The sequence below is a fragment of the Delphinus delphis genome, chromosome 9 (assembly GCF_949987515.2).
Source record: "Delphinus delphis chromosome 9, mDelDel1.2, whole genome shotgun sequence".
NCBI lineage: Eukaryota > Metazoa > Chordata > Mammalia > Artiodactyla > Delphinidae > Delphinus > Delphinus delphis.
In genome coordinates, this window is record NC_082691.1 from 66,491,556 (window position 1) to 66,519,454 (window position 27,899).

Below are 27,899 nucleotides of genomic sequence, written 5' to 3' on the forward strand. Positions count from 1 at the left end.
ACTTTAAGTTAAAATACGTTTAAGAATTTTGAAAATAATTCCCAACACATTTCAAGATAACTTATCCCCGTGGAGAATTCCAGCTGGGAATGGCTTTAGGAAACGAAAACAGTCTAGGACTAAGATCCACTTTGATGGTCCATGTATTAGTAAGATACCAAAAAGTCTGTAAACATCATAAAATGTGTATTATCACATTAATAATACATTCAAATGGCATTCAATCTTGTCTTATTAAAGGAAAGAAATTTATAGGAAGCGATGCAATATTTAGCAAACATCTGGTTAGTCTTAATGATACTTACTGGGAAAACACTGTATTTGTCTGAATCTGCATCTTTGAATGGTAAAGAATTTTGTATAGCCCTAAAAGAAAAAAAACACCTGGTGAGCTAAGAAAAAACAAATGGTGTTTGTGAAAACAAATAGAGACATTTTTAGATATGGCTGTGTTGAGTTTATGTGACAGAACCCCATTCTAAAAATAAAATTAAGGACCTAAATAAAAATTTAAAAAATAAAATAAAAATAAAATGAAGAGTACCAGTCAAACTTTGCTCATCCCTGCTCTCCACTCAACAGAACTATTTTCTCTCTGACTTTTTACTTGACCTATACGGGGAGTTAAAATATAATGAACTCAAGTTTTAGAGGGCACGGGATATGGCTGTTGAGGTCCTCAGGAAAGAACCTACGTTTTTGGTCCAGTCAACGAGCTCAGTACTACACAGTTTACACATTCTGTGATGGAAATCTTTTCTTAAGATTCTCCTCTTTTAAACCACTTATTCTGAGAATCTGAAAATTTAGTTGTCACTCCCATTCAAGAGCCTGGGGAACCAAGGGCTCTGTTGTGACTGATGACCAAGCAATTCATGCCAAAACCATGGACACACCCCCGAGTGAGGATTTCCCCTGAGATCTCACTACCAGACTTTTCCCAGCTTCCAAAGGCAAATGCTGTTTCCCTCTAGGAAAATCACTTACGGAGTAGCAGGGAAGTGCCATCACATGGCAGGGTGAGGTTATTCCTGGAGCCTAGAATATAGACGGAGTCACATGACCCTTTATAGGATTTAGTAAATGGTCTTTTGAATCAAGAGCTTCTCAGCAGTTCTGAGAGTCTCAAGTCAAGTGAATTCAGCCAAAGCCAGCATGGAGCCTAACTGGTGGTATGCAGCCTGTCTTATGAGCTCTGAGATGGTGGACCCACCGCAAGTCCACATTAATAGACCTCTTGAGAGATGACATCTCCTGTAAGACTAGGTAGTTTTCTCCCATGTACATATTTGACCTCTTGGATAGCTATTTTATGTTTCTAGATGAGAAAAGGAGGGAAGACACAGAGGGAGAGGGAGATGGAGAGAGAGAAAGAGAGGACGAACAGACCCAAAGAGCTATATTTTCAGTCTGAGAAAAGGTTCTGGGTGAAAGGTCTCACTGAGGATGACAAAGCTACCCCTTTCCACCTTTGCCATCTCGGGGATGAGAGTTTGTCCTTGAAGGAAGGAACAATGAGTTGTCTCTAGAATTAGAAAGTTAGTTCATTAAATTAACCTTTACCTGCTTATTTTAAAGGCTCAGAGTGACGACATACATTCTAGACACGAGAGGGTAGATTGGTCATCATAAGTCACATAAATTGCAATTTACATAAACTCCACAATCCCTTATTCATAGCCCCCAGATCCAAACAGGTCTGAACACCAAGAGTTGTTTCTTATTTTCAACTTTGCAGCTAACACATTTGGTGGCAAAACTTGACCCAAACTGGTCTAAGGCAATTCATAAGCTGTACCTTATTTAGTGTGACTATCCATATATTTCATTGCTGATATATAAATTTGTCTGATTAGGAGGTGCTGGGAGTGTTAGGTGAGTTATGGTATATAGTATGTTACTTTCTTAAAATCCGAATTCGAAATCACATCTGGCTCTGTTTTGGATAAAGCATTGTTGACTTTCACTACTATTACTTCTGCAAAATTGGATCTAAACTTGATACCTTGTGTATCCTTACAGGTATCTGGTTGTATGCTGAAATATTCATTCATTCATTCATTCATTCCACAGCCATTTTTGAAGTCCTTGCATGTGCCAGGCATCATATTAGATATTAGGGCTGAATATAAGATGCATTTCCTATGCTAGAAGAGCTTAATGATGGGTGGCAGGAAACAAGGCATCAACAGATAACCACAGTGCTATGGAGAAAATTCTATAAGAGGGTTGTGCACCCAGAGGGAAAACATTCCTAACTCTACACAGGGAAGGAGGTGATCTTAAGGTGGAAGCTAAAGGATGAGAAAGCATTTTCAAAGCAAGTAATTGGGTGATGGGTGTGGGTGCTCTAGTAGGAAGGAAAAGTATGGGAAGCCCCCTAACATAGCTCTAGGTTCTGAAATTAGACTCCTTGGATTTGAATCCCAGGTCTGCCGTCTACTTGGTATGTAACTTTGGGCAACTTGTTTAATCTGTTTGTACAACTGTTACCTCATTTGTAAATAGGGCCAGTGTCAGTACCTGCTTCCTAGGGCTGTTGTGAAGACTAATAGCATTGTTACGTATGAAGCAAGGAAGACCTGTGCCAAGCATGTGATAAGTACTCACAAAATATTAGCTCTTTTCATTATTATGTGCAATGGTAACAGTTATTCCAAGGATGGTTTCTAGGGTTGGGCAAACAGGAATCAGGTGTCTGCTCTTATGACATTTTAGTTTCTGGAGACATCTCGAATCCAATCCATGGACTCTCTTCAGATTTTCAGATTCCCAGCCACACAATGTTCCGTCCAGTTATGCGTGTCCACTATTTTTAGGTATTTTTACCGTAAGCACCTTTGCAGCAAGCATTTTTGCTGTAAACATTTTCACTGCATAACTAATTGGTCATAAGACAATTTTGCCATAAAAGGTAAAATGACTGGTTGATAGTTTGTTTTGATATATATCATACAAAAGTCATGACAGATGATGATGATTTGCCCCAGGAACTGGTTTCTGATTTTGAAGCACACTACAATGGAGGAGAAAGAGGTTGAGGGCCTGAAAGTTGCAGATTTGAACTCGCATTTCCCATAGAACTTTGGAATGTGTATCAACAGACATGTTACAAGATGCCAAGAACACAACGGTGTAGAGGCTTTCACAACACAATACAAAGCTTAGGTATCAACATGCATCCTAGTATCTGGAAACTGATACCTCTCCTAACGAAGGAAGAAATCTTAGCAAAAAAGAAAAAGTGTGATGCCAAACGAGGAGAAGAATCGACAAGAAAAAACAGTGTGTAAAATACTAAGAATGAAAAACCTGGAAGACAAGTGCTTATGTACAAGTCACGAAATAAGATCAGTCATTTGCGCAGTATCGCCATGAAATATACACACACTTTAAATATATTCAGATGTTCTGTATTTAGCAATAAAGTCTCTTTAATTTTGTAATTCATTTTTCATGTTTCATGATGTCCTTCTTAATGTCTCTTTTATTTTTCATTGTTTTATCTTTACAGCAAAATCATGGCTAATTAGTTACGTGGCAAAAATGTTTTTGGCAGCAAGGCTGTCTAAGGCAGAGAAACTTACAGTGAAAATACCTAGAACCCCAGTTACCACGTTGGCTGGTGCAGCTAATCACCTGCTTGTTGCTCCTGCCCTATGACTATCTGGGGTTGGGCTAGCAGCCTTGACCCAGGGAGCAATTGTGATTGCAGCTGAATGGCATTCGTTACATAATGGTGAGCTATTCAAGTTCAAAGTGCCTAAAATTATGTCATGAAACTGGGGCATTACAACAAAAGAAAACTAGGGAGAATAAAATGTCCATGTGTATCTGCCTCATCTTTGAGTCCCAGGCAGTACTCCAGGGCCAGCATGACTCTGTTTCATATGCGTGTGGATGCGTTACGTGCATCCCTGTAAGATAAAATGAGAGCAGAGAAAACCATGGAAGGACACATCCTGACGTATTTACACGGCTCACCTTGTGGTGGGGACAAGGACGATGTGGGGGGAAAGAGCAGGGCAGGGGCAAGAAGGAACAAATGAAAAAAGGTAAAGAATGACGAATTAAAAGCATGGTTAGGGCTTCCCTGGTGGCGCAGTGGTTGAGAGTCCACCTGCCGATGCAGGGGACACGGGTTCGTGCCCCGGTCCGGGAGGATCCCACATGTCGCGGAGCGGCTGGGCCCGTGAGCCATGGCCGCTGAGCCTGCGCGTCCGGAGCCTGTGCTCCGCAACGGGAGAGGCCACAACAGTGAGAGGCCCGCGTACCGCAAAAAAAACAAAAACAAACCACAGTTAAGGTAAGTCTGTGTGAATTTATGTGAAATAATACATATGTGGGTTCATGCATTTGGAAATTCAATAAAAAGACTAAATTATTAAGAGGGGACCCTCCTGTCCTACCACTGCTACAATAGAAAATAGGCAGTATATAGGCACTGTGAATTCTGATCAAAAGAAAACAACCAAAAACTTGGTTGCCCCATGGTAGTAGCCTGGTATCCTAAACATTTGTTTTTCTAATAAAGTAGTGCTTTTTCTTTATTTATTCCCTTGTTTCTACAGAGCCCCTACTAAAACTAAGCACTGTGGTAGGAACCAGGGATAAAAAGTTTACCAAGAAATGGTATCCCTGCTCTCCAAGAGCTGTCGGTGGGGGTGGGAGACTGATGGGGAAGCAGCCAGAGAAGAACAGGGTGCAGGAGCAGGTACCAGCAAGCATGGAGTATGGAGGAGGCTAGCCAAGCGACTGGAGCTAGGCTGGGAGCTGGAAAGCTGCCCATGGGTGGAGACACCTCCATTGGCTTTTTTTTTGCAATTGACAAGGAAATTTAGTTATTTCTGAGATATATATTTTAAAGTAATAACTAGAATTATAACTTATAACATCATACCAGAACATATAAGACTTTTAGAAATTTCATGTAATGTCTGAAACGTTTATATTAACATATTTCCATACAAATAACCCAAAGAAAGTTTAGTATTAGTTGTCTTTTTGTTTGTTTGTTTGTTTATACTGCAGGTTCTTATTAGTCATCAATTTTATACACATCAGTGTATACATGTCAATCCCAATCGCCCAATTCAGCACACCATCATCCCCACCCCACCGCAGTTTTCCCCCCTTGGAGTCCATATGTTTGTTCTCTACATCTGTGTCTCAACTTCTACCCTGCAAACCAGTTCATCTGTACCATTTTTCTAGGTTCCACACACATGCGTTAATATACGATATTTGTTTTCTCTTTCTGACTTACTTCACTCTGTATGACAGTCTCTAGATCCATCCATGTCTCAACAAATGACCCAATTTCGTTCCTTTTTATGGCTGAGTAATATTCCATTGTGTATATGTACCACATCTTCTTTATCCATTCGTCTGTCGATGGGCATGTAGGTTGCTTCCATGTCCTGGCTAGTGTAAATAGTGCTGCAAGGAACATTGGGGTGCATGTGTCTTTTTGAATTATGGTTTTCTCTGGGTATGTGCCCAGTAGTGGGATTGCTGGGTCATATGGTAGTTCTAATTTTAGTTCTTTAAGGAACCTCCATACTGTTCTCCACAGTGGCTGTATCAATTTACATTCCCACCAACAGTGCAAGAGGGTTCCCTTTTCTCCACACCCTCTCTAGCATTTGTTGTTTGTAGATTTTCTGATGATGCCCATTCTAACTGGTGTGAGGTGATACCTCATTGTAGTTTTGATTTGCATTTCTCTAATGATTAGTGATGTTGAGCATCCTTTCATGTGCTTCTTGGCCATCTGTATGTCTTCTTTGGAGAAATGCCTATTTAGGTCTTCTGCCCATTTTTGGATTGGGTTGTTTGTTTCTTTAATATTGAGCTGCATGAGCTATTTATATATTTGGGAGATTAATCCTTTGTCCATTGATTCATTTGCAAATATTTTCTCCCATTCTGAGAGCTGTCTTTTCGTCTTGTTTATGAAGGCATTAGACCAAACAGGATGGGGACAAGAGAGGCACAGAGCCAGAAAGGCATTCTTACTGGAGGGGATTTTAGGGAAGGATTATGTAACAGAAGACACATAGGTCTTTGTCTCTACCTCCTGCTGACTGTGCTAGTGGGTCAAGCATTAAATAAACTAGAACCGACTTGCTCATCTGAAAGCGAGGCTCTGAGTCAAGGGACAGGCAATGTTGTGGCTCTGAGCCTGACCTTTATAACCAGGCTGCTGGGTTCAAACACCATATTTATCCATGACTAGTTCTGTGACCTTGGACAAACGGCTTTACATCTTTAAAAAGGGGACCAAAAAAATGTTGTCTAACAAGGTTGCATTTATAAGAGTTCCTGGTGCAGAGACAGTATCAGATAACTTTTACTTGTCATTATTATTACTGAGCCACAGGTTGTTTTAAAGAATAAACGAGGCTGCATTTAAATGTGCTTTATAACCCATGCAGCACTGAATAATTCATGACCCGGTACGAATTACACTAGAAGCACAATGATTTTTAGAAAGAAGAAAAACATACTGCTTTTGCTTTTTCATGAAGACATTTCCCTTTGAAATTGGGCCAGGAAAATCCCTGGCCACAGATGCTCTTGAATTCAGGTTTTCAAAGGTGGTTCAATTGAAGAGTTGTCGTTTTAGGTCCTGAGGGCCCACGTTTGGTTTGACACAGAAAATGCAATGAGGCTTTCAGCAAGGAGGGGACAGGGGTCTCGATTCAACAAGAGCTAAGCATGATGAAATAGTCGGGGGCTTGGGACCTGGCTGCATCTTAGCCTCCCTCACTTTCTTTCATGTCCGATATTTCCCCTCTACTCCTCATGTCCTGATGGTCTCTGCCTCCACTTCTATTCATGAAAAGCGAGATTGATAAATGTTCCAGGATCCAAGTCCGCACTTTGCACAGTTGGCTTGCAGGAGCTTATGTGGGCAGATGAACCAGGAAAAGTTTTTAAACTCTTGGATCCCTAAGAGGCTCTGAATGTGGGTCAGATGCACAGCCGCCTCCTCTCCTGAGATACTTTCAAAGCAGACGGGGGATGTTCAATGAGTTTAGCGTCCATGAAGCTCATGAGATGAAGGATGGAGGAACATAGGAAAAGGGCCTCTATTGTGGGTTGAACTGTGTTCACCAGAAAGAAATGTTGAAGTTCTAACCCCTGCTCCCTGTGAATGTGAACTTACTTGGAAAAAGGGTCTTTGCAGATGTTACTGAATTAAGATGAGGCCATAAGTGTGGACCCTAATCCAATATGACTGGTTGCAAAAGGAAAACCAGACACACAGGGAAGACGGCTATATAAGAAGAGGGAAGCAGAGATTGGAATGACACAGCTGCAAGCCCAGGGTTGCCAAGGATGGACGTGCACCACCAGAAGCTAAGAGGCAAGGAAGGATTCGACCCAGAGTCCCTGAGGGAAGCTCAGAGGGAGCAGAGTCTCAGAGGGATCTGGCCAACACCTTGCTTTCAGACTTCCAGCCTCCAGAACAGGGAGAGAATACATTTATGTTGTTTCAAGCCACCTAGCTTGTGGTGTTTTATTACAGCAGCCTTCGGAAACCAATACAGCCTCTCAGTCCAGATGTTCAGCCTGACTGTCACCTCTGGGGAGTTCTTCCCTCTAACTCCCCAGCATGAGAGCCAGGCTGGACTGGAATGCACTCAAGTGATAGGAACTGCCTATGGGAGAGTGAGAATAAAAGCAGCAGGGCCAGGGCAGACCGAGCGGTCTCTGTGAATGTCTCACAGTGAAGGAACATTATTTTGAGTCATTAAAGCGTCATCTGTACAGGGTGCATCTGTGGTCTGCCTCCTGAAATAGAATGTGAGAGCACTAGGGAGGACACAGTCAACCAGGAACCTAGGAACATGCCACGCTGCCCCACCAGGTCTCAGGCCAAGGAGTCTGCATTTTTAAAACTTTCCAAATGGGTCTATAGCTTGAGTTTCAACATGGGGAAACTGAAGCTCAGAGACATTAAGTGGCTCAAGTCTTCAAAGCTGGCTCAAGAGGCAGCGTTGCACAAGAGTCAAGAAACTGGATGTTTCCAAAGAACAAGTGGGGTCCAATATACTTGGGGGTGTATCTTGGGTCCTCATGGCTGGGAGGAGTTACTTCTGTAAGACTCAGTTTCCTTCTCTGCGAAATGGAAATAATGATAATCCCTACTTCATGGAATTGTGAGAACTCAGTGCAGAAGTGCATTGAAAGTTCAGCATCTGGACCCCAGAACAGTGCCATACACTGCCTGGCAGCAGCCTCTGCCACAGTCGCACGGGAAGCAGCCGAGTGGAAGGTGGACCTACGCTATTTTGCTGCTTAGTCCAACATGCCTCGCAGGACTGTTCCACCTTTTAATGTTTTGGATGGTGATTACTATAACACCCAGCATAACCTCAGACTCAGAGTGCAGCTGGAGGGAGCATGGGATTTTAAACGGAGACAGGAGGGCTTGGGAACTTTGGACCGTGTCTCTGTATTAGGAATCCTGTTCATACATAGCAGAGCTAGATTTTCTAGGTAATAGGTTGGGCTCTGTGAAAAAATGGTCCTTTTCCAGCCTTGTGAGTGCCTGGTTCTAGAGATGCTCAGAGAGTCCCTGGCCAACCTTGTCTGTACCTTACACAGCAAGGAGGAGCTGTCCTGTCCCCAGGTGCGGTGCGAGCATGCCCTGAGCCACTCACAAGTCTCACTGGCAGGCAGGCTGCATTCCAGTCCGGGGCAGTAAGTCAGGCTGGAGGTTCAAAGATGCTGGTATTCAGTATATTTCCAAAATGATTTGTTCTGAGCTAATTTGTCTTCTAGTTTCTGTACAAGTCATGAGCAAGAAACACTTTCACTTTCAGAAAGATGCCTTTTAACTTGAAATTCATTTTAGTCATTAGAAAACAGGGACAACCAAAGATGCTATCCCCTGCCAGTGCTTAGGAAGGGGAACTTGTATACGTACAATTTAATCTTCTGACAGATCTTGGCCAAAAATGGGAGTGAACAAATATCAGAACCACTTCTGGAATATGTCTGGAGAGAAAAACAAAAAAAGAGTTGTTTAGTTCAAGGGATGATTTTCCAACTTCTCAAGGCCCTTCCTCTCCTCTTGGCTCCACAGTTTGGATTTCTGGACTCTTCTTTCTCCAGAATCTGGGTCATTTTAGTTAACTAAATTTACCTCTTGTTCCTGTTTCCACGCTCCATATTCATTCCACCTGTGTGCCTTTGTTCATGCCGGCTCCTCAGCCTGAAGGCTTCCCCTTCTCCCCCAGCCAGCTAGTCCCACCTTCATCTCTTTTCCACCTCTTCCCAAAAGGGTCTGGCCCATCTTGGTCCATTCTACTCAGACAACGTTCCTCTCCTCACTGCCCTCAGTGGCTTTAAAAAAGGATTTGAAAATAAAGACTGTTTTCAAATAAAATAATTCCTTCCTGTTATGAGATAAAATAAAGACTAACGGGAGAGACACTGGCTTAGGAAGAAGGAAGAAGGAAGGTCCCTTCCCTGGGGGAGGCGGGGTAGAGGAAGGAGGGGTGTATAGATGAAGCCCCTCAAAGCTTCCCGAACAAAGGGATTTCAAACAGCAGTTTCCATAAGACTCTAGCTTGTGGGATAAATTAAAAGCCCTGGCTTTTTACCAAGTAATGATTTTAGAAAGATTGCAGTTCCCTTGATGCTTTTCTCAGACAAAAGAAAAAATCAACAGGGTAGAAAATGTAAGGAACCAGCATTTATCAACAAAGGGAGAGATAGTGCGCTTTTCAAAAGTTCGCTTCACACCACTTTGTTTCTGTGAAAGACCTAGGTTACTACCTCCTCACGAACTGAAAGAAATCCAAAGTAGTTTTTTTGCTCTCACAAAAAAAAAAATGCCAAAAGCAAAAATAGGGCTCCCTGGGTGGCGCTGTGGTTGAGGGTCTGCCTGCCGATGCAGGGGACACGGGTTCGTGCCCCGGTCCGGGAGGATCCCACATGTCGCGGAGCGGCTGGGCCCGTGAGCCATGGCCGCTGAGCCTGCGCGTCCGGAGCCTGTGCTCCGCAACGGGAGAGGCCACAGCAGTGAGAGGCCTGTGTACTGCAAAAAAAAAAAAACAAAGTAAAAATAACGTTCATCGTTTGTTTTTCAGGAGCCAGTGGAGAGGCAGCGAGGACCCTGAACAGTGAGAGGGGCACTGCCCAGCTCCTTCCCCAGAAACCACACTGAGCATCTCAGCATCAGGCCACCATAGCTTTGAACTGTGTCTGTGAGCCTCTGTGCTTGATCTCAGTTTATTTTGTGCATCTGTTAGCAAGATGTGTCCTAAGGTAATTGCTTCTTTGCCTTAGGAAAGACTTCATAGGAATGCTTTACTTTTGGATAGCGGGGAAACCTGTAGTGATTCCCTCTAGCCCAAAAAGTTCTTCAGATGGCTGTGAGTGGTATTAACAGCATTGGTAATATTTTGACACTAGCAAAGGTGAACAGGTAACCTTTTCTGGTTATAAATGAGGTTTTTAAGGATCTTCAGGATGCCTGCCCAACTTTCTAGGATGAGGAAAAACGCTGATTAGCATGCAAGATTTGGAGACAGAAAAGACTGTCCTTGTTGTCATGCAGCTTACTGTCTAGTGGAGCATCGGGGTGAATAGCCCAGCTCTTAGCATGCTCTGTGATGTCCGTGGTGGTCCAGGCATTAATATGGCTTTCTGGGAACTGGAGGAGGAGGCAGGCAAGGACCCAGAAATCAGATAGGAGGCAGGTGGGAAGGAAGAGACAGATGCTCTATGCTTTTCAACTCCGAGTACAGCTTGCAGACTTGTTACAAATGTAATTCATGGGCTCGCCCCGATCTAGTAAATCAGAAAGTCTGGGGTAGGTCCCAGGAATCTGTGTTTTCACAGCCTCCCCGTCATTCTGATGCTCACTAAGGTTTGAGAACCACTGCTCTAGGTTCTAGCTGATGAAAGTGTGATCACAAACCAGGAGCATTGAGGCCATCTGGGAACTTTCAGGACTAAAGTCTCTGGCCCCAGATTCAGTTGACCTGCTGAATCAGAATCTGCATTTTAGCAAGGTCCCAGGTGGCTGGAGTACACACCAAAGCTGGAAAAGCACGGCCGCTGGTAGAGGGAGCTCCCTTGCAGTGCTGTGGGCACATGAGCTGGGCTGGAGTCCTGGGGGACTGCCAAACATTTCAACCTGGCTGGAGTATAAGGAACTGGGAGAACACGGTGAACCATGGAAGGAAGGAGACATTAGGACCAGCCTAGGACACTGCACTACGTGCTATCTTGAGGACAGTGGGGAATCCTGGAAGGTCTTAAGCAGAGGGATCACATTTGTATTTTGGAAAGGTATCTCTGCAGGTGACATGAAGACCTCGAGGAAGCAATATGGGACAGAGAGACCTGTTGGCAGATAAGGATCCGAGACGTGATCCCGGGGTTTCTAACCTCAGCACTACTGCCATTGGGTCCTGAATAATTCTTTGTTGTGGGCTGTCCTGTGCATTGTAGGATGTTTAGCAGAATATCTGGCATCTAGCCACTATATGCCAGAAGCCCCCAAATGTCTCCAGATGTTGCCAACGTTTCCAGGAGAGGCGGAGGGAGGACAACATTGCCCCTGGTTGGGAACCACAGATGTGAGGTAGGAGGGGGAGGATGGTGGTGCAAAGGAGGGGTGTTTAGAGACCTGGTAACTGATTGAGATGAGCCGTGTAGATACACTGTAAAATAAACACCAGCGTGCAATTATACCCAACATCGGTGGCAATTTGGAAAGAGACACATTCTAAGACCCAGAGTCAGACTGCATTTGAATGTGTGAGCTACTTCTTTTAATATTTACTTTAGTCTGAAGGCCTTGGTCTAATGAACGAAATGGCAATGTAGATTTTAACACTGATGATAACCAATACATTAAAAAATTTATACAACAGCCTGATAATTACTATACAAGGGATACAATGGAATAAAATGTTATAATTGCACAGCTGTTCACTGTCAAAATTCAGCCTGAAGGCTGCAGCTGTCTTTGACATTCACTGTGCAGAAATTCGATCTAGGATGTGGGCAATAGATGATGCAACTTGTCCAGGGACCCCCAGAATTCCCTCTGTTTGATCATGCAGCCTTTTCATCACACAGTACGGGAAGGACTAACCTCTTCTTATAAACTTGCAAAGGGAACTTAGATGGACACAGAGCAACAGCGCAGAGGTCCTCACTTGCACGTTTGACAGCCCCTTCCTTTCAATTCAAACCTTACTAGATAGAGGCAGAATGTGGGCTGTTATTAACTCAGCAATGGATTTAAAACATCACATCTGACTGCATGTAATCCCATCTAAAATGAAAGTCTCAAATCCGGGCTGTCCCAGGGCACAGGAGTCAGGCAGCATCTTTATTTTGCCATCTATTTAACCAGCTTCTGCTTGCATCTGGAGCTTTCCCACCCCAGGATGTTAAATGAATACAGAACAACAAACAGGGGTTGAATAAATGGAATGAGGTGAATGGGGTAAATAGAGGGTCAAAGCGGGAGCATAACATCTCTTCTGTACACAGCCAACTTAAGATTGAATTTCTGTGTGATGAAGTGCTTTTAAACCATTGCTGTGTATTATTTTACTTGAATTTAACTTGGATTATTTTACTTGGGGCAAGTTTGAACAGCAGCAATTTTTAAAGGCTTTCCAGATGGTTCTGTTGAGTAGGTAGGTTGGAAATCAGGACCATCACGTACAGCAGTACAGGTTGTGCACTACAAGATTCTAATATTCACATAGCCTGTGATGTGAATGGTCCTTCCTGAAATTCAGTACTGAGGAGGTCTGGTTGAGAGCTATTGGAATAGTGGAAGGGGTAGAAACTTGGAAGAAGCTAAATCTGGATGTAAATGATGGGTTTCTCACTTATTAGCTATGTGGAGTGAGGGAATTACTTAACCTCTCACCCTTAGTCCTCTCATCTGTAAAATAGGGTTGATAACAGAAATATGCTATCTACTTTGTAGGAGTTTTTGTGATAATTAAATAAATTGATGCCATGACTCAGGTGTTCTAAACCCTCAGATGCTAAGTGTTCTGCCAAATCCACGAAGACCCCCCGAGGAGCCTCTCGGGACCTCCTTGAGAGGCAGATCTTCTCTGGAACATTCCATTCCCTTCAGTAACACTAAACTCTTCCCCAGTCTGGATTCCCCATCTGACAGGCTGTGCTGAAATGACACGCAACCTATTCTGTTTCTCTCCACATTCCGGCTAGGTCGGCAGTTACATCAACCTTCACAATGGAGTTAATTGCAGCCAATATCTTCTGAGCAGTTTTTCAAGATGCTTATTTGCATTTCCTGATTATTTTTTCCCTGATAGCTTTAATCTAGAGAGTAAATAAGTTGGAGGAGGTTTTTGAGGAGTTTTTTTTTTTTTTAATTGGTGAATTGTTCAGTTGATTTTTTTTTTTTTTTTTTGGCTTCTTGCAAGTCATGATTGGAATCCTGCCCCATGAATTATGCTCACAATTCTGGTGACAGAAATGAAAAATTATAAAGTCCTAATTAGTCTTTGAGTTAATGCCAAGGCAGTTTGTACTAGTGAAGTAAACGATGTCCTGAGAATAAGTTTTTAGATGCATGTTGAGAAGAATAAGAGAGAAACGGTATTATTCTCCAGTCTGTTTAGAGTTCTGAAGGTGGTGGTCAAGGGTTTCATGTGATGTTTCAGTTTCTTATTCAATAACTTAAGCAGATTAGCTGAACCAGCTATGGTTGGCCTTTAATTACTCACTGAATTAAATAATAATTGGAGATGCAGGCATTGTGATTGATTAATCAATTGTGCAGAAATGCCCACATACTGTCATGCAACATGTATCAGCCTTGTACGTCAAAACCCATGTGCCCACCACAAGTAGGGTTGCCAAATAAAATATTGTACTGGACATACTTACACTAAATAATTATTCATTATTTATTTGAAATTCAAATTTAATTGGGCATCCTCTGTTTTTATTTGCTAAGTCTGACAAACTAAGCCATGAGGAATTTTCCTCCCCTTTATTTCCATGTTGCCAAATCAATACTACTTTGAATGTATTGAATCAGGGCTAGTAGAGAGAAGCCAAGGACGAAGGCCATGCCCTCTCATCTCTGATGAATGCTTCCTTCCTGCCAGGACTGCTAGCATTAGGGAGACAGTGTTCTTTAAAGGTTTACCTTTCTGCTTCCTCTTCAACTGGGGCTGATTGGCCACCAGGGCCCAAGTCAAATACTTGACTTAATGATAACTGATTTGAACTAGGCATTCTGTTGAATAAAACTATGATTGCAAAGAGGAAAAATTAGAGGAAAAGAATAATAATGGTGATGATTTTAGCTGGCATATATAGAGTGCTTGATAAGTCCCAGGCATGATACCAGACACCCCCCACACATCAACTCTCTTAGTCCTGACATCCATGCTTTGAGAAAGGAACACTGTTATTGTCCCTACCTCACTGATAGGGAAACGGAGGCTCAGCCTAGATCACATATATAGAAAGTGGAGAAGCAGGAGCATACAGCCTCCTCCAATACGGTCTACCGGAGGGCAGCAGTTCTCAACAGTGAGTACCAGAGGATATTTGGCAATGCCAGGAGACATTTTTGGCTGTCACGACTATTGTGGGGGTGGGTGCTGGCACCTAGTGGGTAGAGGACAGGGATGCTGCTAACATCCTACAATGCCCAGGACGGTGCCCACAACCAGAGTTGAGAAACGCTGCTCTAGAGAGAAGAGAGGAGAAAAAAGAGGTAGGGGCTCATATTCCTCTTCCAACCCAATTCATCTGTGGCGTGTTGTGTTGTGGGTTTGCGTCCGGGGTAGCCCCTGGCCTTTGGAGGTGAACGTGCCAAGGAAAATGCTGGCATTCTCCCCGTTGGTTGCTTACCAGAGTTGGGGATTTCTTGACAATCTGTCTTGCCTTCTCTAGTGTCAATTTCCACGTCTCCTATAAAAATTAAGTTAGACAATATTACAACTTGTGACTCATCTTGCCTTTCTCCGTGTTTTCCAAAGTTAGGTTTTTTTAAGTTCGTAACCTAGTAATAAAGGAATTATTCCATAAATTTCTGATAAAATAATTCACAAGAAAGCAATTTCATGTTAATAACTCTCTTTATTAAGGGATTTGCACTTTGCCAGATGCCACGCTAAGCACTTCACAAATATTATCTTATTTAATCTTCACAGCAACTCTGAGATATATGACCTTTTTACAGATGAGGAAATTAAGATGCAGAAAAGCTAAGAAGCTGTCTGAAGATCTCAGAGCCAGTGTCCGACAGAGATGCCATCTGAACCTCCGTCTTCCTGCCCGCTATGCTAAACTCAGTAACTTGCTTTTGGATCTGAAAGCCTCAGGGCAGGAGGCGGTCGACAGACAATCTGAGTGCCTTGTGCTGCAGGACAGAAGCACGGATGACAGCTGCCATTCGAGCTGACTCCACCTCTTGTTCACCTCTTCTTCTCCTGCTTTGACATCCCCATTTCTAGAGCATCCAAGGGCATCTTCTGAGTTTATGTTGCAAGTATAAAGGGTTAGCTAATTATTACCAATAACTTTTGTTGTGGAGCTCCATATCTGTGTATTTTTGGGAGGGTTGGGAGAAAAGTAACCTGGGGCAGGGGGTGGGGGAGGGGAAGTATTCGCTCCCAGCACTGCTTCCCAGAGCTTTGGTCCCCCCTCCTCAAATGTCCTGACCCCACCATACGCCTCCTCAGGCTGTCTCCTGTGTGGCCCTAATAGAACTTGGGTGATGGTTTACATGCCTGTGTTCAAACTCCAGCTCTGCTGCTGACTAGCTGTGAATCCTTAAGCAAGTTATATTCTGAGCCCCTCAGTATCCCCAGAATTCCTTGACATATACGAAAGCCCTATTTTCATTATCTGCAACGTGGGAATTATAGCTACTGACCTCATAGGGTGCTGTGAGGATTACAGGACATCATGTCAGGTCTCTAGTCCAGGGCCTACCCTGATAGCCCCTGCTCAGTCATTGATAGTTTGATTGGAAAACTGTCTTTCAGCCCCAGCTATCCCCTCACCCAAATCAGTAGGGAAGCTGAGGTTCAGGGAGAGTGCCATAGTTCTCAGTCCAGGTAACTGGGAACGTTGTCCCTTCACCTAAGCAGAAAATACAGGTACTGGGATAGGACTTGGAGCTGGCTGGTCAGCAGGAGAGGCCTCTTGGGAGATGCTGGCCTTTGTTCAGGAGTTGAGTCCCTACATGACCATTTTGCGTGTTCTTCACCCTGGGAGACGCCTTCCTCCACCATGGAGCCCCGTGTGTTCTGAAGACCTCAGCCACGTTGTGTGTACGTGAGTGGAGGTGCGACTGCTCAGTGGGAGCCTGGGTTAGGGTGAATTTTTCAGGAGGTTCTTTAGGAAGGAGGGGGGCAGAGCCAGCTGCATGGACTGGCTCTGAACCCCTCTCCCTAGTGTCTGCCCCAAATCATATTCCACCTGCTCAAGTTCAAAGGATGGCAAACCACAGCTCTTGTGTCACAGGCAGCAGGCCCGCTGACAGCTAAGAGCGCACGTTAGCAACTTGAGAAAAGAAGTTGCTCTCCAGGTAGGTCTTGTGGCCAGGATGCACTTGTACAGTGTATGCTTCTTAAACCACTGAAGCACTACTGTTCCAGTTGGTGAGCAGTTGCGTCCCTGAGTGTCCCCCATCACTGCCTTGGCCATCCAGCCTCTCCTTAGGACTCCCCAGACCTCCCTGTGATCAGTCAACGTAGGGGCCAATGTCACGGTACAGTCTGGTGGGCATCTTCAGACCTTGATCCAACATGGTACCCAGTGTCCATTCTGATTGGCTGACAGCAGGGCCAAGACAGTTCATCACAATCCTCATTTTTAAGACATCGATGTCTTTAACAGAAAGACTGCTTAGGAAATGGCCCCATTCAAAAACTGACCTTACTGACTGCAATTTTGTCCTTTTCTGGGATTTTGACAAATCCTGGAAAATTTCCTATTGTATCAAGTAAGTATTTCTGGTAGGGTCATTATAAGACACTAGATCTAGCTGCAAATTTCTATTATGGTGTCCTTTTTGGTTGCCCTTGTTACCTTAAAGTTCATTGTCCACAATATTGAAGGTGGAGTCCCTCTGCCTTAATTATGGGTCCCCTGCTTCTCTGCTTTGGAAATACCCCTTTGCATTTTAAGGTCCATCTCAAGCATCTACTGGGCCTAGCACAGTTCCTGCTACACAGTAGGTGCTCAATACATACAGAAATAAAAGTAAAAGAAAACATTTATGATATTGTGCTAAGCAAGAAAAAAACAGGCTATCAGATTTTACACATACAAAAAAAATTCTGCAAAGAAATATGCCATAATAACTATTGTTGATAACTTTTCCTTTTGGTTCTTTTCTGTGTTTTCTAAATATTCAATAATGAATACAAATTCAGCAATACATGCTTTTTTAAAAAAAAGAACTCAATACATGTTGCCCTGTTTCTTACTGAAGAAGAAAATGATTTGTTCCCAGCACAGGGATGTGGTGAGGACCCTGGAGATCTGGGGGTGAACAGACACGCCTGCCCTCCCATAGCTTCTGGGCTGGCAAGGAGACACCAGGAACTAGTACAGTAAATACAGTAAATAGAAGTGAGATGAAGCAGAGAGAGGGCATTGGCAATGTCTTTTTAGGAGAGGCCACTTGGATCCCCTCGAGATAACTGATTTGATTTTAATCCAGCTCAGTTCTCAGGGGAGATCAATGTTTAGTGAGGGATAAAGACAACCAAAAAAAAAGAAGAAGAAGAAGTGACAAGGGCTTCACCAAATGCCTTCTGATCCCTTTAGTGCTGGGCACAGTTGCTGCTTTTGGGGTCCTCCCTGGAATGCTGAGGGCAGATTTATCTGGTCTTGGCTTGACCAGAGCACCACTGTCTCCCACAGCTTAAGTGCACTAATACCAACATTTAAAATAAAAAAAATCGTAAGTGCTTTTAAAAAATGCTTTGGTAAAGCTAAATCCTATGTATTGAAAAATAGCCACTGTAGGATACAGTGGAAAGCAGATATAATAATAGACCAGCAAATTCCAGCCAAAGGCCCGACACTCCACCATCTGATAAAAAATTAGAAGCAGCGGAGCTTCCTACATTTGTCTTTGTACCTAACAGAAATGGCCTCAAAGCGCTTTTGTCCTTCTCTCTTAACTCTTCTGGTCTGCCTTCTGCTGGAGTTATTTATGTACTTACTGCCTTCAGGGGGCAGTCAAGTCCATGGGGATGGCTTCGTTCAAACCGTGCTCCATTTGTAAATCAACTTACGCCATGAAATCTGGGGGAGAGGAACAGCCTGTCCTAATAAACTTCTAGAAAAGATCTGGAGTAGATCAGAGATCTTCTCCCCACCCTCAAACCCCCTCATAAATGCCTGCTCTTTGACAATAAGAAACTCACGTCTAAAATCATTTCACGTCCCAGGGGCTTTCTCCTTTGTGGAGCCTGTCACTGTTGTCAAAGTACCACGTGAACAAAAGGCACTTTCTGTAATTTTCAAATCTACTGCTGCTATAATTGATAGCAGATAACCCCATCACTAAAAATTATTCCCTGTAGAAACTCATGCCTAAAAATACGATTTTTCTTTATTTCCTTCACTCCTGAGCGTACCAGAATTCAATTCTTTAACATCACAGAACCTGAGAAGGCCCACTTTGTGAATGTGTCCTGTCCAATTCACCAATACTCCTGAAAAGTCGAGGGACATTGTGTTGAGTAACGGAGCATCCCCTGCACACTACATTCTCTGCCTGTTTTCCCATCGTTGTCAATACAGTGCAGTGTGCTTTGGCTGAAACATTTGAATGTTTGGGAAATGCCTTTCTAAATAGTATTCCTTACCACAAAGTGGCTCCAACCCTTGAATATGCTAATATGTGCTGTGGCTCTCCCAGCAGGACATTTAGTTTACAGATTTCCCAAACTTTTAAAACTTAAAACAACAACAACTTTCTTCTCTAGCACACCTATTAGCATCTCCCAGAGTGGGAGTAAAAGCAAGGATTTTTGTGTCACACAGGTCTGAATTGAATCTGGACTGTGCCACTTATTGGCTCTGTGACTTTGGGCAAGTTATGCATCCACTCTAAGACCCAGTTACCTCATCTATAAAATAGGGATAATAGTAATTATTACTTAACACTTTCTACATTGTAGTCTTATCACAGTTTGCTGTCAATCTTCTCTCCCAAGTTATAAAACCCTTGATGAGAAGGATTATGTGTCATTCACTATTACATCCCTAATATATAATTCATGGCATGACATAGATACTTAATAAGTACTTGTGAAATGAATGAATAGAATGAATGATTACACAGAGAAATGACTGGCTGAATGAGTATTTCTTTCTCCTTTCATTATCAATCATATGCTTACAACTGCACTTGTCCCTAGGTTACATGAATTTCTACACATTTGCGCAGGTGCTTGGCATACAGAGCCAGAGCTCTCCCCCAACCGTGTGATTCTCTGCATTAAGTCATCCACACTCCATAAGAGCTACACTTGCCATTCCCCTGAGCCTAAATGACCTCATGAGTCATATTATCTGGCTTGTATTAAAATTTCAGGCATACTTCCTTCTTGGAAAATAGTGTGGCAATGGTGGGAAAGGTGCTGGAGTCCAGAGACCTGAACCACCAGCTCTGCTTGCAGATGGCCATGGTTAAATTATGTAACCTCTGAGCGTCTGCTTTCTATCTGTAAAATTGGATGGAAGGACTCAAAGACATTTGTTAAAGCTAATTTTGTTTGCTTGTCTCAATGACAGGCAAAGGGGGCAAATTGTAAGCAATGTGAAAATGAAGATAATCGCTCTCTCTCCTTGGTAACTTTTCACTGTCCACAATCTAGCGTTTAAGCCATTGTTTCTAAAGTATGAAGACCACGCTTCCATCTTCTGAAAATTACAACTTCAGAATGGAGGGTGCAACTGTAATCAGTAGTTGGAGAGAAAGTTGGGGAATAGATTGTGAGCTGGATATAAAACCCTCCTAGCTCGAATCTGTAATGATGTTTCTGACTCACTGAGAGCAATCATCTGAGGCATAAGCAGATTCACCATCAACAATGAGGGGCTTGGTTCTGGAAGTACTCATTTGATCCTGCAATCTGTTATGGTCAAATCTTTTCAGCTTCTCATTACTTTCTCCCTTTGATTGTAATGTTTCCTTATTCCAGTTTCAAATCCCCTTCAGAGTCTATTCAACACTCTCATGAGTGAATTGCAGAGGAAGCCATGCCACAGGCTTACAGAGATATAAGCCTTCAGCCTGGGGTCTTACAGCCCAAAGAACATGGATACGCATATTGCACTTCTTTATTCAAGGACTTGGAAAATTCCAAGGACAACATGGCATGGCTCCCTAGCAGTCTACAAAAGGGGAGAGGTCGACACTTTGCGTGATCATCAGAGCACACAGCAGCATATACCCATGATGGTTTTGCTCATATAAGTTTTTATCAAATAGTGGCATGTCTGGCTGGAATTTGCTGGTTTATTATTTTATCTGCATTCCACCATAACCTACAGTGGCTATTTTCCAATGCATAGGATTTAGCTCTACCAAAGTCCAATTTGATTTTCATGTTCCCACATTTCCCAGCTTTGTGACTTTAAGATACATGGAAAAAAATGAAATCTGTTCATGTCATTTTCTTCTTCCAGAGACCAAAAAAGGAGAGAGAAAAAGAAAGAACTGTAAAAGTAACAGAAAACACCACCACTTTTGAATGCATTCCCTTATATCACTAAATGTCCTTTCTTCATACATATTTTACCATTAGCTAAATTTCCTCCTTTTCTTCTCCTGGACCAATTCTGCACTGTGGAGCTATTAGTATCATGAGTACATTTAGTCACACTGCTTTTATCCTTTTCTATAGGAAATACCTATTTAAAAAAAAAGTCTTATTTTAAATAACACTATTCCCACCCCACAACTTTTCCTGATATAATTCACTGATTTTACTCTAACCACCGCCACTGCCATCATCACTACATACTTACAGAGGTTCTTCTATGTATCAAGTTCTCTATCAGACACTGTATATACCATATACCTACTCAGCAAGGTAGGAATGAACAGTTCTTAACCTTACTTTATAGTTGAGCAGTCCACAGCCCAGTACTATTTAAGTGAATTGTCCAAGGCCTCACGATGAATTTTGTTTCATTTTGACAGTTTCTTCCCTAGTACTTGGGCATGTGCCCAAGTTCTCCATGGCTGGACTCCATGGGTTTTTCTTATTATTTGATATTGTCCTACTCTTTAAACACATGATTTCTGGCAAATAATTGAGTTCGTCAGATAGTGGGTGTGGTTCAGTCATTGGGTTGTCTCGGGTCAAGTACTTTGTAACACGCTATTCTAATTTTTTACTGTTATTCTATTTGCGTTCAGGTTCCTAGATCAGTCTTGCCTTACGTTACACAATTAATCAATTTCTTCATTTTAGTTTCCTACTGTTGCCATAACAAATTACCACAAATTTGGTAGCTTAAAAACAACACAAATTTATTCTTTTGTTTTTTGGCCATGCCACTCAGCCTGTGGGATCTTTAGTTCCCTGAGCAGAGATCGAACCCGTGCCCTCTGCAGTGGAAGCACGGAGTCTTAACCACTGGACCACCCGGGAAGTCCCCACAAATTTATTCTTTTATAGCTCTGGAGGCCAGAAGTCCTAAATGAGTCTTAGGAGGCTAAAATCATGTGTCAGCAGGGCTGGTTCCCTCTGTACTTTCCAGGGGGAGAATCTGTTTCTTGCCTCTTCGGTTTCTAGCAGCTGCACCCATTCCTTGGCTGATGGCCTCATCACTCTGACCAATACGTCTGTTGTCACATTTTCTTCTCCCATGCTGACCCTCCTGCCTTTCTCTTATAAGGACCCTTGTGATTACACTGGGCTCGTCCAGATGATTCAGGATAATCTCTCCATCTATAGAACCTTAACTTAATCATGCTTGCAAAGTCTTTTTTGCCATGTAAGGCAACATTCACAGATTCTGAGGACTAGAATGTGGACCTCTTTGGGGAGGCCATTATTCTGTATACAATACTGCTCACTGAACAAATATTTATTGAGCAATTAATATATGCAGTGAAATGTGCTGGGCTCTGGGGAAGTCACAGGGAACTTGAGAAATAAATCAGCCAGATTATCTGCTTTCATGGAACTTACATGTTAACAGACGGGGCAGACATTAAATAATAATTTTACAGTTATTTATCTTATTGTACAACCGTTTAATTACAACTGGGATAAGTTCTGGAAGCATGGAATGCCATGAAAGAAGAGGAATCCTAGAGGACCTAACTTAACTTGGGGCATCAAGGAAAACTTCTTAGAAGAAATGACTTCTGATCTGAGCTCAGATGTGGGTGATTAATTAGGTAAGATATCTTTTAGATACCTTAGGTAAGTATCTTTTAGAACTTTTCAAATTCAATAGGGTCATTAGCTTTTCTTGAGCTAAGGGAAGAAAGTATATTCTCAAGAGATATATAGTTGTCATTATTTTTTAACTTCTCAAAAGCAGGCAAGAAACATTTCCAAATTTGAATACCATCTAAGTAGGTACCTTCCTTGGAGTTATCTGATTTCTTCTACTTATCAGAAGTCAAGGATAACTTAACATTTGCATTGTTAGTACTATCCACTGAAGATTCTTGGCATTGCTAAGAGCTTAATGACCCCCAAATAAGACTTTAAATAAGTCTGAGTAGATACATTCTCCAAGATTCCAAATATAGACTTAAACCAATATACGGCTTGGCATGTCTGTCAAATCCTTTGACATGCTGGGGGAAATTATTGAATAGCAGACTATACATCCAAGTATGGCGTTAAATGTTGTTCTAAGTTCTGTTAGCGTTTTAAACCTTCAAGTCTTCAGAGAGCAATTTAATTTAGTGGTCTCTGATATTTACAGCCTTTCTCTTTCTGTGATAATTTCTTGTCTAATGAACCTCAGAGAGTTTTGCAGAATACATAAGAGGTAGACGGAATCTCATTTAGTTTTCACTTTTTTAATTATGAGAAAAGGATCATCATATCCCCCTGTCACTTTTGGCCCCTTGATCTTCTTCTATAGACCAATTTTTTTTGCACCCTTTGCTCTGGTTTTTCTTTTTGATTTTGTAAGAGCTCTTGGAATCATGGAGAAAATAATTTGTAGTATGGCATATTACAAAAACATTTCCCAGTTTGCCATTTGTCTTTTGACTTTGTGTATGCCAGGCTTTTATAAGTTAGATGTATTCATATTTCCCTTTGTGACTTTGGGCAAATTATGAATAAAATTGCTCAGGTTTTTCTTGTTTTATGGTTCTATTCTTTATGATTCAACCTTTAATTTATTTGGGATGCGTTTTGCCATAAGGAATAGATAAACACCTAGCTTAAATTTTATTCCCCAGATGGCTAGTCTTTAATCCCACCCATTTACTGAATAAACCAGTATTTTGCCACTGATCTGAAAGGCTATCTTTTTTTATCAAAAACAAGAATCTCAAATGCATTGGGGTTTATTTTTAGATACTATATTCTGTTCCAGTTTAAGCTTTTAAGCTGACTTTTTCGCATCTAGATGGCTATATTCCCCTGTAATTTATCTCACTGCTCATAATTTCCTGCGATGCTTAAAGAGGAACCTTAGAAATATTGTCAAGTAAACAACTCCACAACCAACAATTTACTGGAATTTTGATTTCTCATGTATAAAATTGGGATAATGGAATAACTTTGCAATTGTGTGGGAGGATTTTAGATGATGTATGATAAGTACTCAGTCCAGCTTCGGGTATGTTACAGCCACTCAGATTGTGGTTGTCAATTGCCTTTTGTTTTTCAGCCCCTAATGTGTACCTATCATACAATAGGGGCTTAGTAAATGCATATTATGAGACTAAGAGAATGACTGTCCGTGCCTTGAAAGCCTATCAGGTTTAGCCAAGGCTCTTCTCAACTTAGTACCATTTCTGGCCTCAGTTATCAGAGATATGGTTGTCTTCCAGACACAGCTATGAGTTTATTAAGTGAGGTAATTTGGAAAACTTTATTAAGTCTTCCAGAATATCAAGGTACACAAAAAATGTTCCAAAGCTGTAGGTTATTCGTCTTCTTCTTTTTTTTTTTTTTTTGCGGTACGCGGGCCTCTCACTGTTGCAGCCTCTCCCGTTGCGGAGCACAGGCTCCGGACGCGCAGGCTCAGCGGCCATGGCTCACGGGCCCAGCCGCTCCGTAGCATGTGGGATCCTCCCAGACCGGGGCACAAACCCGTGTCCCCTGCATCGGCAGGCGGACTCTCAACCACTGCGCCACCAGGGAGGCCCTGTAGGTTATTCTTTCTCGGATGTTTGTTCCCTTCAAAAATAACATTTGATTTTCTAATGATTTGCCAAGTCACAGTTGAAGAATAGCTATCACTTAAGAAGGAAATTTCCTTAACCTAAAACTCTGACGATCACACAAATGCCTTCTTTCTTATTTAATAATTTGTTTTCTCGTAGGCCTGGATTTGTGAGAAAACACTCACGTACTATACAGGGTTAGGGTGGAGAACAGGAGAAGAGCAAATACAAGCTGGGTAGGTTGACCAGACAACTGAAGGAGAAGAGAAGCTTAATTTTTTCTATTTAGTTCAGGTTTTGAGCTACTATTTTGCTAGAGCTGTCCATGGTAGTAACCTTGGAGGCTCCAATGTAACCACGATGACAGAGGAAGAAATTTCCTTTCCTTGTTTGTCACAGAGATTCTGTTAAACTGAGAACACTTAACCATTTTTATTTTCTATGTACCTGCCACAAAAAAAGCCAAGTCACAACACAGATAGGTTAAAGAAATTTACCCAAACACACACACACACACACACACACACACACACACACACACCATGTTAAACAAAATGGAGCTCGGGGTCAGAGATTACTTTTCTTGAACAAGAACAAAGGAATAATTGATGGTTACTAGAGAACAGTTTGGTTTTAAACAGAGGAGATGCTAAATTCCAATCCTCTTGCCAATTCGACCTCACTGCTCATTCATTAATTCATTTTATTTAAAAAAAATCACCATTTATTGAACATATACTTGATTCCAAGAACTGTGGTAGCCTCTGAGAATATGCCTCCCAAACTATTCAAGTTTGAGGCTCCTATTATAATGAACTCTAGGCTGTCTCAATAGGGGAATAATGCAGAGATGCATTTCTGGGAGATAGCTATGGCCTTGGTCAGAGTGGAGAACTGGAAAGGACAGAGTGGATGTCCATGATAAGTCATCTGGAAGATTAGTGGCAGGAAAGGCCCAAGTCTAGATAGATGGATCAAGACATTTTTTTTTAATTAAAAAATACTTTATTGTTAAAAAAAATGGGATCATGACATCTTAAGCCTTAGGTTGGGTCTGTAAAAAAGATAAAGAAGAAGATGGTCTGGGAGTACAGACTCCAGCGAGTGATGGGAAGGAATTTAGAGAGAAGGGGTATTACGAAGGCATTACTGTCCTATTTTATAGAAAGAACTGGGTTCAAATGTAAGCCCATTCATTCAATACACATTTATTGTGCACAGGTAGTGTGCCAGCCTCCTATATGCATACCAGGCAGTGGCGAGAGAGACCGGGCTCAGGTATAGTCCCAGCTTTACACTCGTAGTCCAGCAGTCAGTCTCATAGAGCCAGACACTTAAACTAATGACTAAAATGCAACACCGAAAGTGCAATGATAGCTGTTAGGACACGGTATCTTGGGGACAATGAGGAAGGGAGTCTAATCCTCACTGGAGTGGGAGCATAAGTGTCAGATGGTTTCTAGCAGAAGGTGACAACTGATCTGGGTCTTAAAGGATGACTCAGGGAAAGGGTATATTATAAGTACAGGGGGTAATAGAGCAAGGCTGGGAGGTGAGACCCAGCAGGATGTGATGGAAATGATAAGAAGTGTTGAGCTGCTGGAGAGAAGTAGATAAGTCAGTTTCTCCAAGAACAAGGCTGGGTAGGTAGGGACAGGCTAACTGATGGAACTCAGACTTTGTCCTGACCTTGATGGATGGCTCTGAGGGATTTAAGCAGGAAAGGGAACATGGTCTGATTTGCGTTTGGAGACATCACTTTGGTGCCTGGATTTGAGGATTCCAAGACTGGAGGTAGAGATATCAGTTACAACGTTGTTGCAGTACTTCATCCTAGAAATGATAAGCCCCTGAATTAGGCAGGTGGAATTGAGGATGGAGAAGGGGAATAGACTAGAAAGAACCATTTAGGTGGGTGAAAGGTGGTTTCAAAACTGAGATATGGAATATGGGAGGGATAGCTGATGTGTGGAAAAGACGATAGTCCGGTTTCCGACATGTTATGTTCAAGGCGTCTTTGGGACCTACAAATGAGGATATTTATCTGGAAGCTGTGTGCACTGGCAGAAGCTCTGAGGAAAGTCTTGGGCTTCATTTGTGAGGCTTACAAGAGCAAACATTCTGTATGTTTATAATGATGAGTCACTATTCTAAGAATTTCCACGCATGTTAATTTATGTAATCCTCACATTAGCCCTTGGAGGTAGGCTCTACTATATTCCCCATTTAACATATGAAGAAACACAAGGAAGTTAGGTGATGTATCTCAAATCACTCAGCAAGTACACGGTGGAGCCAGGGTCACTGACGCCCTCAGGCTGGCATCTGAACCTCTGTGCTTAGCCACCAGGCTGTCCTGCCTCTAATCACTCAGGGAGAAAGCCCAGAGTGAGCAGAGTCTTGGCTGGGTGGGTTCTGGTGCTTAGGAAGGGAAGGGTAACCCTCAAAGGGACAGAGTAGTGCAAAGAGAACCAGGAAAGGGCAGAGGAGTTTCTCGGGAAGGGAGTGGCAAGCAGTGTCAAATGCAGCAGATGATGGGTAAGAAGGTTTTTGGATTTGATGTTTAGGAGGTCATTGGTGGCCTTAAGGAGAGGTGTTTCATTAGAGTGATGGAGCTAGAGGCCAGCCTGCAGTAGCTTGAGAAGCAAATGGGAGGTGAAGAAAAGCTCTCCTCTTTTAAAAAGTTGCTGGATTTTGCTGCTGCTGCGGCTAACACTTATTAGTACTTATTATAAGCAAAGCACTGTCCTAAAACTCAATCCCCTCCCCCCTCAGACAATACACATACACACTTATATGTACGTATGCGTATAAATACACATAGAGATATATATTAAATTGTTAAATATTCATAACAACCGTATGAAGTCTGAGTATTATCACCATTTTATAGATGAAGAAACTGAGGCCCAGAGTGATGGAGCAACTTGCTTCAGGAGAGACAGAGTAAGAAATGCAGCCAGGCTTTGAGCCCAGGTGGTCTGGCTCTAAGACCTGTGCTCATAACCACCCTGTTGAACTGCCCCTCAATTAGAGGCAGCAGAGAAATGTGATTGTAGCTGGAGAAGAATGGGGGTTCTGGGAGGTTTATTTTTTAATTTAATTTTTGGAATGGGAGAGACCTGAGCAGGTTAATAGGTATCCGCATTTTCTTCCTTGGGTGTAGATAATTTCAGTGCAACCTTGCCCAATTAGCATACTGTTATGAGAAAATCCATAAAAAAGGAGTGAACTCTAAATAGATTATTTCTAAAACCTCCAGTTCCCTCAGCCCTTCTATGAGGCCTTATTCCCAGGGGACTGGAGACTAGAAACCCACAAACAGAGTTTGTTAATGAATCCATGAGAAAAGGGGCAGAAATCAAGGAACCAAGGATAATGCTAGGGGATAAGTGGAGACACGTGGAAGCTACCAGATGACAAAGAAAAGGCCAGTAGCAGGAGGAGAGACAATACTTTCAGGCTTGTTGATGGCAGCTTTCAGGCTTGAGCCAACACTTCTCACCCTTTAATGCTC

At 42.4% G+C, this 27,899-nt stretch overlaps 1 protein-coding gene across 1 annotated transcript in view; it reads right to left on the minus strand.

Moving 5' to 3' along the window:
• Window positions 1-27,899, minus strand: part of AOAH (acyloxyacyl hydrolase) — a 170,942-nt gene that overhangs the window by 105,259 nt on the left and 37,784 nt on the right. The window contains exons 5-7 of the mRNA XM_060019946.1: window positions 14,890-14,949; window positions 8,939-9,009; window positions 306-366 (exon numbers count right to left, since the gene is read on the minus strand). Of these exons, the coding sequence (XP_059875929.1) occupies window positions 306-366; window positions 8,939-9,009; window positions 14,890-14,949 (192 nt within the window). The remainder of the gene's footprint in view (window positions 1-305; window positions 367-8,938; window positions 9,010-14,889; window positions 14,950-27,899) is intronic.